Source organism: Strongylocentrotus purpuratus, unplaced genomic scaffold (genome assembly GCF_000002235.5).
Source record: "Strongylocentrotus purpuratus isolate Spur 01 unplaced genomic scaffold, Spur_5.0 spur5_scaffold_19, whole genome shotgun sequence".
NCBI lineage: Eukaryota > Metazoa > Echinodermata > Echinoidea > Camarodonta > Strongylocentrotidae > Strongylocentrotus > Strongylocentrotus purpuratus.
Window position 1 is genome coordinate 19,545,220 of NW_022145604.1, and position 12,553 is coordinate 19,557,772.

The 12,553-nt window shown below is 41.2% G+C and overlaps 1 protein-coding gene across 2 annotated transcripts in view; it reads left to right on the forward strand.

The window, feature by feature from the left end:
- The first annotated feature begins 1,979 nt into the window (after positions 1 to 1,979).
- The window catches only part of LOC115917988 (sorting nexin-13-like), a 59,147-nt gene continuing 48,573 nt past the window's right edge, over positions 1,980 to 12,553 (forward strand). Inside the window, exons 1-2 of one of the 2 annotated variants that reach the window (XM_030990527.1) lie at positions 1,980 to 2,897; positions 12,081 to 12,189. In XM_030990527.1, the coding sequence (XP_030846387.1) occupies positions 2,605 to 2,897; positions 12,081 to 12,189 (402 nt within the window). In that variant the 5' untranslated portion in view covers positions 1,980 to 2,604. The remainder of the gene's footprint in view (positions 2,898 to 12,080; positions 12,190 to 12,553) is intronic. The other variant, XM_030990526.1, reaches the window with a different exon arrangement.

Genomic DNA, 12,553 nt, shown 5'->3' on the forward strand with positions numbered 1-12,553 from the left:
TTACATGTTGACAGTTACTAGTCATGCTAGTTGGACCTATGACATAGGCCTAGATCTAGGCCTACATGTAGGTGTACATGCATTGCATTGAGACTAGACCAAAAGCTTCAGTCTTTGATATCGAGAGTTGTTCCGCTGAGCTGAGATTGCATCTGGCTCCTCTGACCGCCTCTAGATTCTAGTCTAGAGTGCCCAGTATTCAGTCACGTCTTAAGGGGAAATCGCTAATAGTCTAGGTCTAGTCTAGACTAGAGTCTATTTTGAATTAGACTATTAGTAGACCGAATTTTCCGTCTCTTTCGTACGTTAGCCTCTTATTGGGGTAGGGTCGGCTCTCTCTTTAGAGACGGAAGCCGACTAGACCTAGATCTAGACTAGTCTATACGCATTCCCTTGATAACACCATGGCCATTTATGGCCATATTCTTATGCCCCGAAAATCCCACCAAATGTCATTTTACCTCGTGCATGTTATATTGTAAATTAGGCCTAGAAATCTAGGCTATAATAAATCAGTTCCACTTACCAACTTGACTGAAATAATCAGTTAGCCTAAATGGTCCCTTTTTAGGAAATTATGGGTTAAATCGAAATCCATGTTGAAAAAGATTTTCAACATGGATTTCGATTTTGACCCATAATTTCCTAAAAAGGGACATTAAACTCAACATGGATTTCGATTTTGACCCATAATTTCTAAAAAGGGACCATTAAACTGATTATTTCAGTCATTTTCAACATAAATTTCGATTTTGACCCATAATTTCCTAAAAGGGACCATTAAACTGATTATTTCAGTCAAGTTGGTAAGTGGAACTGATTTATTATAGCCTAGATCCCTCTAGGCCTAAATTACAATATAACATGCAGTCTAGACTATTAGGGCCTAGACCCTACCTCTTTTATTTGGCAATCTACCCATCAAATTCAAAAGAAAAGGAATTTATTCCTCTAGAAGTCTAACAGGATTTTATATAGATCTAGTCACTTAAAATATAGAAAAATGATAAGAAAAATACTTGCGAAAGAAGACGGAGCATTTTTCTGCCCAGAATTTGGTCGCGCCGAATAGAATTCGGTCACGCGCTTTGTGCGTGGTATTTCCGTTGCCAAGGAGCGAATCGAGCGAAGCGTATTTGCGCACTATTTTCACACAATTGCGCGATAAAGCACTGAATGTCACATGTCAATGCGTTGACCGAATACTGGCCAAGCGATACCGCATGGCAAGGGTATCCTATAAATACCTCTTGCACATCGGCAAGTGCATCATTTGCAAATTCGCTGTGATGGAGTGAACACGGAAGTGATTCTCTTCACACACTAAATTCATTGCGACAGCACACGTAGTTGTTTCGCAATATACTTCTACATATTGATGGCTATGCATGTTAGCGCATGTGCTAAGAGAACGTGGAAGAGTTGTGTGACACTCAAGGCCCTCGCGTACACAGATAACTTTCTTGATTGACCCGATCTAGCGCAATTTTGAAAAATCTGAATATTCCAGATTTTCAGGTCCTAGAAATCCCCCAAAACAGAATATTCTGAATTATTTGTAAGAGTTGGCAGGTATGGTATTATGTGCACTTAGCTTAGCGCAGCAGCGTAGTCTGTGTGTGGGTTGCAAAGCAGTTCGCTGTTCGCGGCACGGGGCTGTTGTTGCCAGCCCAGCAAGCTACTGTACTGGCCGGGTCTCGGCAGGATGAATAAATCAGGTTAAAAAGCATTAATGTTACAATAATAAAACGGTTTTCTAAAAAATTCTTTTTTACAACATACCAATCAAATAATTTTGAAAAGACAAAATAAATATTTTTCTCTTATTTTAGATACTGCATGCTTCTTTTAAAAGCTGAAAATTACTTGGTAATCACAACAGTTTCGATACTGATAGCTGTTGCTACGCAAGTTCGGACTAGTCACGAAAGGAATGTGCAATGCACATCATTAGCTGTTTATAGAGGCAAGTGACAGATCCTGCTAGCTGATTTCGGGACACCGGTTCCCGAACAGTGCTGTCGGCCGTCGGGACCCGTTTTTATAAAAGTCCTGACATGACTCGGACCTAAAAAGAATGTGTGCTTAAAACGTCTCCTGTAGATATTCTATTGATTGTTTGATGTTTTTTGAGTGACATTTCATGATTCCTGTAGCCGGAAGCGACCGCTAGTGGATGGCCTTGTTTGTGTTAATTGTGTATGCGTTTCTGTGTAACAACTGCGGTTTTGTCCTTCACACAGTGGCTGAGAGCCAGCGATTGACTGCTGACAGCCCTGTAGCTGGTGCAGGCAGTCGTTGTGGCAACACAACATCTTCCTTGCGGCGTCAGAATGGGCGGTCGCTGGTTGTGTTAGGCAAATGGTCGTTATACTGTAGGTGGGCTTGTTAGTACATGAATGTTCTGCGAGGGATTTATTAGTGGTCGTTATGGACAGGTTGGCGCTAAGGGAGGTTTGACTGTAGTTCATTTTTATTGCATTTAATGATTATACAATGTATTTCTTTGCTTTGTAAACAAAAGAGCACATTTAATTGGAGAATAAGTAATACTCTCTTGAAATATTGTATCATGGGTTCACTCATTCAGTTAATTTGTTATGGATGATATTACAATATAGGGCCTTCATCGTTTCATTGTATCATTTATTAATCAAAATTTTCCTTCAACATGTACATTTTGTTATTACAAATATCACACATGTGCATGTTTATGCATGTGATTCAACCAGGGCTTATTATTTGATTTTTAATTATTTTTTTCTTCTTCTTTTCTACTCACAGGAGGGCAAGGTGGGCATTGGCTGGTTAGGGTTGGGCCTTGCCCTCTTCCTGGCAACGTTTGGTCTGAGCTACCCGGTAGTGCTCATCTCATCCTTTCTAGCTTTTGCAGTTGGGTGAGTATACTACATGTATTTTGTAAGCCTGCGACGTGTACATGGATGTTTTGGTACTCGTCCGTTCGACAACTACACATGTTCTATTTCTCGTATCCGTGTGCACGCAGTGACTTATGTATGAGTTGAAGGAATATGAATCATAGACTTTACTTCATGGTTTACAAACGTACTCGAAGTAAGACGCACAAAGCTTTCTTAAAATCATTTCAACAACTTATAAACCTTGCTAGCGATGTTCACCTCAAACATTATTCATCAATCAACAGAGACCAAGACCTACTACCGCTCAGAATTGGTTGTGCATGCCCGCCTTCTAGTTGAAAAAGTACATGCCCTGTCAAATTAACTGGAGGTCACATGTTGTGCTTCATGCATGACCCCTATCACGGTTTAATACACACACTACTTGTAGTACATAGACTGTAGTAAAGCCCCAATTTCTTGGTGCATGCTTGCTCGCCGTTCGCACAGTGCAAGGCTGTGCCGCACGTGTGATCATAAGATCATTACCGTATTTGCCTGCGATAAGGCCTCAACCCCAACTTTGACATTTCGCAGAGGAAAAAAAAAAAAAAAAAACGGACCAAACAAACAAATCATCGTAATTTTCTTGTATCTAGAACACTATCGTTTCTACAAAATGATACCAAATTCATCAATATTCTTATAAAATTAACAGGAAAAAACTAATGTTTACCTAAAAAATTATCGTAATTTAGCAAATCTTCATCAATTTTGAAGCTAGTACTTACTGTATCGCAGGCAGATTTGGTTTATCCGATTTACATTGTATACCCCTACCACTAAGGCTGTGCATTTATAACCGTGTACTGTGGTACTCGAGTACACTCTCAGGCTTACAGGCGAATACTTGATTACTCGGTGGCCATCTTTTTAGAATCGCCATTTTTGTTACTCCCATGATAATCCCCATTTTTTCCAAACATTTTGATACCATGTCTATCTTTTTATGACCTATAATAACGGAATGAGCGTCCCTTCCAGATAAATGACGAAAGTACGAGCTCTTGTAATAGGGCTGTTAGGGCTACATTTGTATATAGGGGTTGTTTGGTGCAGATACTTCTAAAAGCACCAAATTTGGCCCAGAGGTAGCTTATACTGTACTATTACGATTTCTGCCAGGCACCAAAAAGGGCACCATCTGGGACCACCATATTGGGCAAATCCAAAATGGCCGCCATCTGAGTTAAAGGTCAAGCGTAGTTCCAAAAGGAAAAGGGCTTGTATGATAAAAGTGAATATATTGTGGGGGTTTTGGGGGTCAGAGAATCTGATTTAATGTTCTTTCATCGATTTGAGATCTCCGCTGGGCTGTCATACTGGTTATATTGGTCAAATCCAAAATGGCCGCCATTTGAGTTACAGAAAGGAAAGGGGCTAGTTTGATAAAAGTTGATACATTTATGGGGTTTTCGGGGTCAAAGAATCTGATCAAGATGTTCTTTCATAGATAATCGATATGAGGTCTCCTTGGGGCTGCCATACTAGTTATATTGGTCAACTCCAAAATGGCCGCTAAGGCTGTGCACAACAGTGTAATGAGGTACCCGAGTACACTCCTATGTTTACAAGCGAATACTCGAGTATTCGGACGCCATGTTTTTTGTTTTTTTTAAAAAAAATTTTGTTTTTTTTGCCACCACCATACGTACCACTGGAGCAGTATCCCAGTTCTGTGGCCGAAAACGCATGCAATTTTACTTTGAGTTGCAGTTGAAGGCGCCGATTTAATAATAATAATAATAACAGTGAACAATGCTGTTTTAAAAACCAAGGATGGCATAATAATCTATTTTCCTCCAAGTCCAAGCAGAAATCCAGACATTTGGTCCCAGTTTCTGAGTGGTGAGTTTGACAGTGCTTGAGTTGGGAAACATTTTTACCGACGGCACCATGCCAGCGGCCGCTGCTCACCCAGGCACGGGTAAGCGAATATTCGGGTACGAGAAATCGTACCCGAGTAGTTGTCAACCGTGCGGGTACTCGAGCATTCGACTACCCTTCACAGCCTTAATGGCCGCCATCTGATAGTTACAGGTCAAGTGTAGTTACGAAAGGAAATAGGCTAGTATGATAACAGTCTATAAATTTATGGGGTTTTCGGGGTCAGAGAAACTGATTATGATGTTCTTTCATCGATTTGAGATCTCCTTGGGGCTGTCAAACTGGTCATATTGGTCAATCCAAAATAGCTGCCACCTCTGAGTAAAAGGTCAAGTGTAGTTCTAAAAGGAAAAGAGTTGGTATGTTACAAGTTGATAAATTCATGGGGTTTCCGGTGTCGGATAATCTGATTATGATGTTCTTTTATCGATTTTATGTCACCAATCCTGCCCTAAGGCTACAATGAAGTCCATTTCCTGGTTGAAGAGGATGAGGGAAGATGCGCCAAATTCACACTTGAGTGGGTATAATCTTGGTCTGCGCCCATATATCGTTTCATCATTATGTTCTACTAGTCGTTGCTGTCAATGTTGTTGCTACATCCGCCCTCGCATTTGCAGAGCATCGTTTCACTGGTGACTCCGACGTGATCTAAACCCGACCAATCTGCTGAGTCGCAGACATCCTTCATCAAAACTGTTTCAATTATTGTCTCCCTTTCCTTTATTTCTTTGAACTGTCATCATGCCTACTGACGATCACACCCATTCTTTAACATCTGAAACTTCTGCTTACCCTTAACCTGTCTCCAATGTTCAACTCAATCTTCCTCCTGTCTGGCACAATGATCCTACTATTTGGCTGCCCAAGAGGATGAGGGAAGATGCGCCAAATTCACACTTGAGTGGGTATAATCTTGGTCTGCGCCCATATATCGTTTCATCATTATGTTCTACTAGTCGTTGCTGTCAATGTTGTTGCTACATCCGCCCTCGCATTTGCAGAGCATCGTTTCACTGGTGACTCCGACGTGATCTAAACCCGACCAATCTGCTGAGTCGCAGACATCCTTCATCAAAACTGTTTCAATTATTGTCTCCCTTTCCTTTATTTCTTTGAACTGTCATCATGCCTACTGACGATCACACCCATTCTTTAACTTCTGAAACATCTGCTTACCCTTAACCTGTCTCCAATGTTCAACTCAATCTTCCTCCTGTCTGGCACAATGATCCTACTATTTGGCTGCCCAAGTCCAGGCACGATTCATGACCCGACTCTGAGGCATCACCCAACAGAAAACAAAGTTTGTCTACGTCGTCGGTTTTTTGCAGCCGGAATATGCCCAGGAAATTGGGACTTACTGATATCTCTTCCTCAAGAACAGCCCTACGTTAAACTGAAAGCTGAAGCGATACAGAGGAACTCCGCCTCTGAGCAAAAACACCTTCATCGGGTGCTGATTTATGAGGACTTTGAGAGATCGCAAACCCTCGCAGTTACTTCGCAAGATAAAAAAAACTGCTGGGGTGAACAATTTGGAGGAGAACATTCTGAAACAGCTATTTCTCCAGAGGCTGCCCACAAAATTATGTTCAGCTCATTTTAGCATCAACTGGGGACTCGATAGGGATTGAGAAACTCACTGATTTAGCCGATTAAATCGTTGTGACAACTTCTCCATCTTACTTTTATCCTATCTGTCTTCTTCCTCTTCTTCTTTTTCTTCTTCACACCATACTCCTTTCCTGGAAATGCAGAAAAATGAAAGCGCAAATATCACATCAGAAGCAAGACCATCAAGCGCGAAGCTCCAGTTCACAATGCCATGCTGGAGGGGATTGCAAATATCACTTTCGTTTTGTTAGCGAGCCAAGAAATGTATTCCTCCCTGCACTTTCAAATCAACTTGTTCACACCAGGGAAATGACCCAGCCAGCGATTAGCAGCGACAAGTCCCACTGGCACCAGCCAAAAAGTTCGCCTTTTCTACATTACGGATGGGAAACAGGGATTAGATTTCTTGTGGAACTGAAGTTACTTTCTTCCTCCATCCATGGACCTACTAGGTCCATGCTCCATCCAAATCTGAGAAACATGTGCACCCTTCTTCAAAATTTTCCGTGCAAGTAGTCAATCGCTCAAGTATCACTACTTAAGGAGACCGAAGCCTGACTCTCAACGTCAGCCTAGAGTTTTCTCCAAACTCAATGTCATCAGAGCGTACCACCAAATTCCAGTTGATCCAGTAGACGTACACAAAACAGCCATCACCACACCCCAAGGGTTATTTTAATTTGTGCGCATGCCTTTTGAGCTACGAAATGCCGCACATATATACTTTTTAAAGGTTTTTTGATGATCGAGGTAACCCGTAGTCTACCAGTTGTGTACGCCTACATGTACATCGACGACCTCCTCATCGGGAGTAAGACAGGACATAAGAGGAACATATTCAACACCTCCAACTAACTACTGTTTTCACGACTCTCAAAATACGGTGAAGTCATTAACCCACTCAAAATGTGAATTTGGCGCGTCTTCTTTCATCTTCTTCAACCAGGAAATGGACTTCATTGTAGCCTTAGGACAGGATGGTGACATAAAATCGATAAAAGAACATCATAATCAGATTCTCAGACCCCGAAAACCCCCATATATTTAAACTTTTATCATACTAGCCCTTTTCCTTTTAGAACTACGCTTGACCTTTTGCTCTGAGGTGGCAGCCATTTTGGATTTGACCAATATAACTAGCATGACAGCAGAGATGCCAACCGTTATGGTTTCGCCGTATTTGTTACAGTTTTTATGCTCTTGTTACAGCGTTACGGTAAACAATCAAAGGTTACGGGGAAACGATAAATAAAAGTACATTATAGCGAATGCTGCCTTTATCACATAGCCTCCGTACACAACGCTGCATGTCGCACGCAATTACTCATAAGTTCACAGAATTTGACTACACTGGATAGGCACTTTCGCGCACATGGTCTGTCCGCCGCCATCTTGTTTAATTCCGAAACAACACAGCCGTCATTACTGTTTTGATACTAGTATACTACGTGTGGTCGTGCATTTTGGGGAAGCATGGTGGTGGATGATCGTGCGCGCGGCGCCCGCAATACCCATTCAAAGTATAGTAGCGGAGACTTCGGTAATTCAGCGGGCGCATTGCAAGTGTGGTATACGGTGTGTTGTTGTTCATGAACGCTGGGCCTAGCGGCCTGGGCTGGTGTGTCTGTGGTACTGCTGACTGTACTTGTGCGTGTGTAGGATACGAGTTCTGCCATTCGACTGTGGATTTGAATTTGCCGTTCAACGCTTGAACGAGGTGTTTTCTTCCTGAATATTATCATGGATTCATCCAAAAGAGCGGGTACCCAAGGAGGAGATCCTTTGACTGCAAACAGATTAAAAAAAACGTTTTTATGCACATCTTTATTTTGGACTTAAAAACGGTAGGTTCGAAATGCAGTAAGAGTGATTGGGTGTTTGTGTACGTTTTCCGCGAAAATTATGCTGCGGTGTCTTGCGTTACGGAAAGACCCCCATTTGTTACAGACAAATGTGGTAAATGTTACTGACAGCCATCCGATAGGGTTGGCATCTCTGTGACAGCCCCAAGGAGACCCCAAGGAGACCTCAAATTGGTAAAAGAACATGAATATCAGATTCTCTGACCCCGGAAACCCTATAAATATATAAACTGTTATCATTCTAGCCTATTTCCTTTCGTAACTACACTTGACTTGTAACTATCAGATGGCAGCCATTTTGGATTTGACCAGTATAATCAGTATGGCAGCCCCAAGGAGACCTCAAATCGATGAAAGAACATCTTAATCAGATTCTTTGACCTCGAAAACCCCATAAATGTATCAACTTTTATCAAACTACCGTAGCCTATTTCCTTTCATAACTACACTTGACCTGTAACTCAAATGGCGGCCATTTTGGATTTGACCAATATGGCCAGTATAAAAGCCCCAAGGAGACCTCAAATCGATGAAATAACGTTATATCCAAATTCTCTGACCCCCAAACCCCATAAATATATAATTTTTATATATATTTAAACTTTTATCATACTAGCCCTTTTCCTTTTAGAACTACGCTTGACCTTTTGCTCTGAGGTGGCAGCCATTTTGGATTTGACCAATATAACTAGCATGACAGCAGAGATGCCAACCGTTATGGTTTCGCCGTATTTGTTACAGTTTTTATGCTCTTGTTACAGCGTTACGGTAAACAATCAAAGGTTACGGGGAAACGATAAATAAAAGTACATTATAGCGAATGCTGCCTTTATCACATAGCCTCCGTACACAACGCTGCATGTCGCACGCAATTACTCATAAGTTCACAGAATTTGACTACACTGGATAGGCACTTTCGCGCACATGGTCTGTCCGCCGCCATCTTGTTTAATTCCGAAACAACACAGCCGTCATTACTGTTTTGATACTAGTATACTACGTGTGGTCGTGCATTTTGGGGAAGCATGGTGGTGGATGATCGTGCGCGCGGCGCCCGCAATACCCATTCAAAGTATAGTAGCGGAGACTTCGGTAATTCAGCGGGCGCATTGCAAGTGTGGTATACGGTGTGTTGTTGTTCATGAACGCTGGGCCTAGCGGCCTGGGCTGGTGTGTCTGTGGTACTGCTGACTGTACTTGTGCGTGTGTAGGATACGAGTTCTGCCATTCGACTGTGGATTTGAATTTGCCGTTCAACGCTTGAACGAGGTGTTTTCTTCCTGAATATTATCATGGATTCATCCAAAAGAGCGGGTACCCAAGGAGGAGATCCTTTGACTGCAAACAGATTAAAAAAAACGTTTTTATGCACATCTTTATTTTGGACTTAAAAACGGTAGGTTCGAAATGCAGTAAGAGTGATTGGGTGTTTGTGTACGTTTTCCGCGAAAATTATGCTGCGGTGTCTTGCGTTACGGAAAGACCCCCATTTGTTACAGACAAATGTGGTAAATGTTACTGACAGCCATCCGATAGGGTTGGCATCTCTGTGACAGCCCCAAGGAGACCCCAAGGAGACCTCAAATTGGTAAAAGAACATGAATATCAGATTCTCTGACCCCGGAAACCCTATAAATATATAAACTGTTATCATTCTAGCCTATTTCCTTTCGTAACTACACTTGACTTGTAACTATCAGATGGCAGCCATTTTGGATTTGACCAGTATAATCAGTATGGCAGCCCCAAGGAGACCTCAAATCGATGAAAGAACATCTTAATCAGATTCTTTGACCTCGAAAACCCCATAAATGTATCAACTTTTATCAAACTACCGTAGCCTATTTCCTTTCATAACTACACTTGACCTGTAACTCAAATGGCGGCCATTTTGGATTTGACCAATATGGCCAGTATAAAAGCCCCAAGGAGACCTCAAATCGATGAAATAACGTTATATCCAAATTCTCTGACCCCCAAACCCCATAAATATATAATTTTTATGCCTCCGCCACCGAAGGTGGTGCCGGAGGCATCATGTTTTCGGGTTGTCCGTCCGTACGTCCGTCCGTAGGTCCCGTTCGACCGTTATCACAATATCTCAAGAACCATTTAAGATTTAAACTTAAGACTCGGGAATAGTATTTATCACCATAGGAAGACGATCTGATTAGATTTTGGAGTACGTAGGTCAAAGGTCACAGGTCACAGAGGTCAACTTATGAAATTCCTTGTATTGAGTTTGTTAGCGCGATATCTCAAGAACCATTCGAGATTTAAACTTCAAACTTAAGGATAGTATGTATCACCATAGGAAGACGATCTGATTAGATTTTGGAGCACATATGTCAAAGGTCAAGGGTCACAGAGGTCAACTTATGAAATTCCATACATTGAGATTGTTATCATGATATCTCAAGAACCACTGGAGATTTAAACTTCAAACTTAGTGATAGTGTGTATCACTATAGGAAAACAATCTGATTACATTTTGGGTCACGAGGTCAAAGGTCAAAGGTCACAGGGCTCATTATGTATGCAAAAACAGCTTGTGATCGCGTTATCTGAACAACCGATTGATGGATTCCTGCCAAACTTTGGTCATGTATGTATCTTGCAGAGCTGATGAACTGATTAGATTTTGGGGTCACGAGGTCAAAGGTCACAGGGCTCATTATGTATGCAAAAACAGCTTGTGATCGCGTTATCTGAAGAACCGATTGATGGATTCCTGCCAAACTTTGGTCATGTATGTATCTTGCAAAGCCAATGAGCTGATTAGATTTTGGGGTCACGAGGTCAAAGGTCACAGCGCACATTGTGTATGCAAAAACAGCTCGTGATCGCCTTATCTCAAGAACCGATTGATGGATTCCTGCCAAACTTAGGTCATGTATGTTACTTGCAGAGCTGATGAACTGATTAGATTTTGGGGTCATGAGGTAAAGGTCAAGGTCATGCGGCTCATTATGTATGCAAAAATAGCTTGTGATCGTATTATCATTAGAACAGATTGATGGATTCCTGCCAAACTTAGATCATTTATGTATCTTGCAGAGCCAATGAATGGTTCATAAGATCAAAGGTCATGGGCTCATTATGTATGCAAAAATAGCTTGTGGACGCATTCTCATTAGAACTGACAGATGGATTACTATTTAACTCAGGAAATCTTGCAGAGCCAATGAACTGAGTAGATTTTAGGGTCATGAGGTCAAAGATCAAAGGGTCATATATGTATATGAGAAATTGCTTGTAATCACGATATTCTGAGAACATGTTAATGGATTACAATTGAACTTGAATTTGAAAAATTTCTTCCGTTTCGGTTTGTAAAATTGCTCTATGACGGAGGCATCATTTTCGACTGCGCGCAGTCGAATTCCATCTAGTTTTTATCATACTAGCCCTTTTCCTTTTGGAACTACATGTACGCTTGACCTTTAACTTAGATGGCGGCCATTTTGGATTTACACAATATGGCCGTCCTGGAGGGCCCCCTTCTCGGCGCCCAGCAGAAATTGCAATAGTATGGTATACTCGTAAGCTACCTCTGGGCCAAATTTGGTGCTTTTAGAAGAATTTGCACCAAAATATCCCTACTAACAGCCCCCACTACATGTATATTGAATTCTTGGATTCCCATAATTTAAGACCCACTCTGCTCCTGTATTCAGTGGGTTATTGTGTGCAGCTTATTCCGAAATTTATCGTATATCTACATGTAGGAAGGAAAATTTAATTACGATCACCAATTTGTCTTAACTTTTTTTTCTTCTTCCTGCAATGACAGGGCCTTATGGGTTGTGTACAGCGGACCTGGGGCCTCGGATTCGGTGACCATCTTGGATTTAATCACCTCAGCGACCCAGCTACGGGAAGAGAGTATTGGAGGGAGACAGGTACTAATAAATAATAAACGAGCATTAAAAAGACCATCCAAATACATGTACCCATCTCTGTAAAAAAAAAAAAAAATTCAGTAAGTAAAAATAAATGAATTTAGAATATAAATAAAAATACTTGGGAGATTATTGTGGCAAAGTCTATTAAAAACCATATTAAATTAAAGATTAACAATACGGAGGAAACTTATTATGAAGAACTCTGACATTGCGAGATACCTGATAATTATAACAAGCTCATTTTGCTTGTCTCAGCTCTTTTTATTCTTTGGGGTTTTTAACCTAATATAACAGGTAATTTCCATGCTCCCATTGTCCTCATTATGATGAGTTTTGTTTGCATTAATTTGTTTTATTTTTT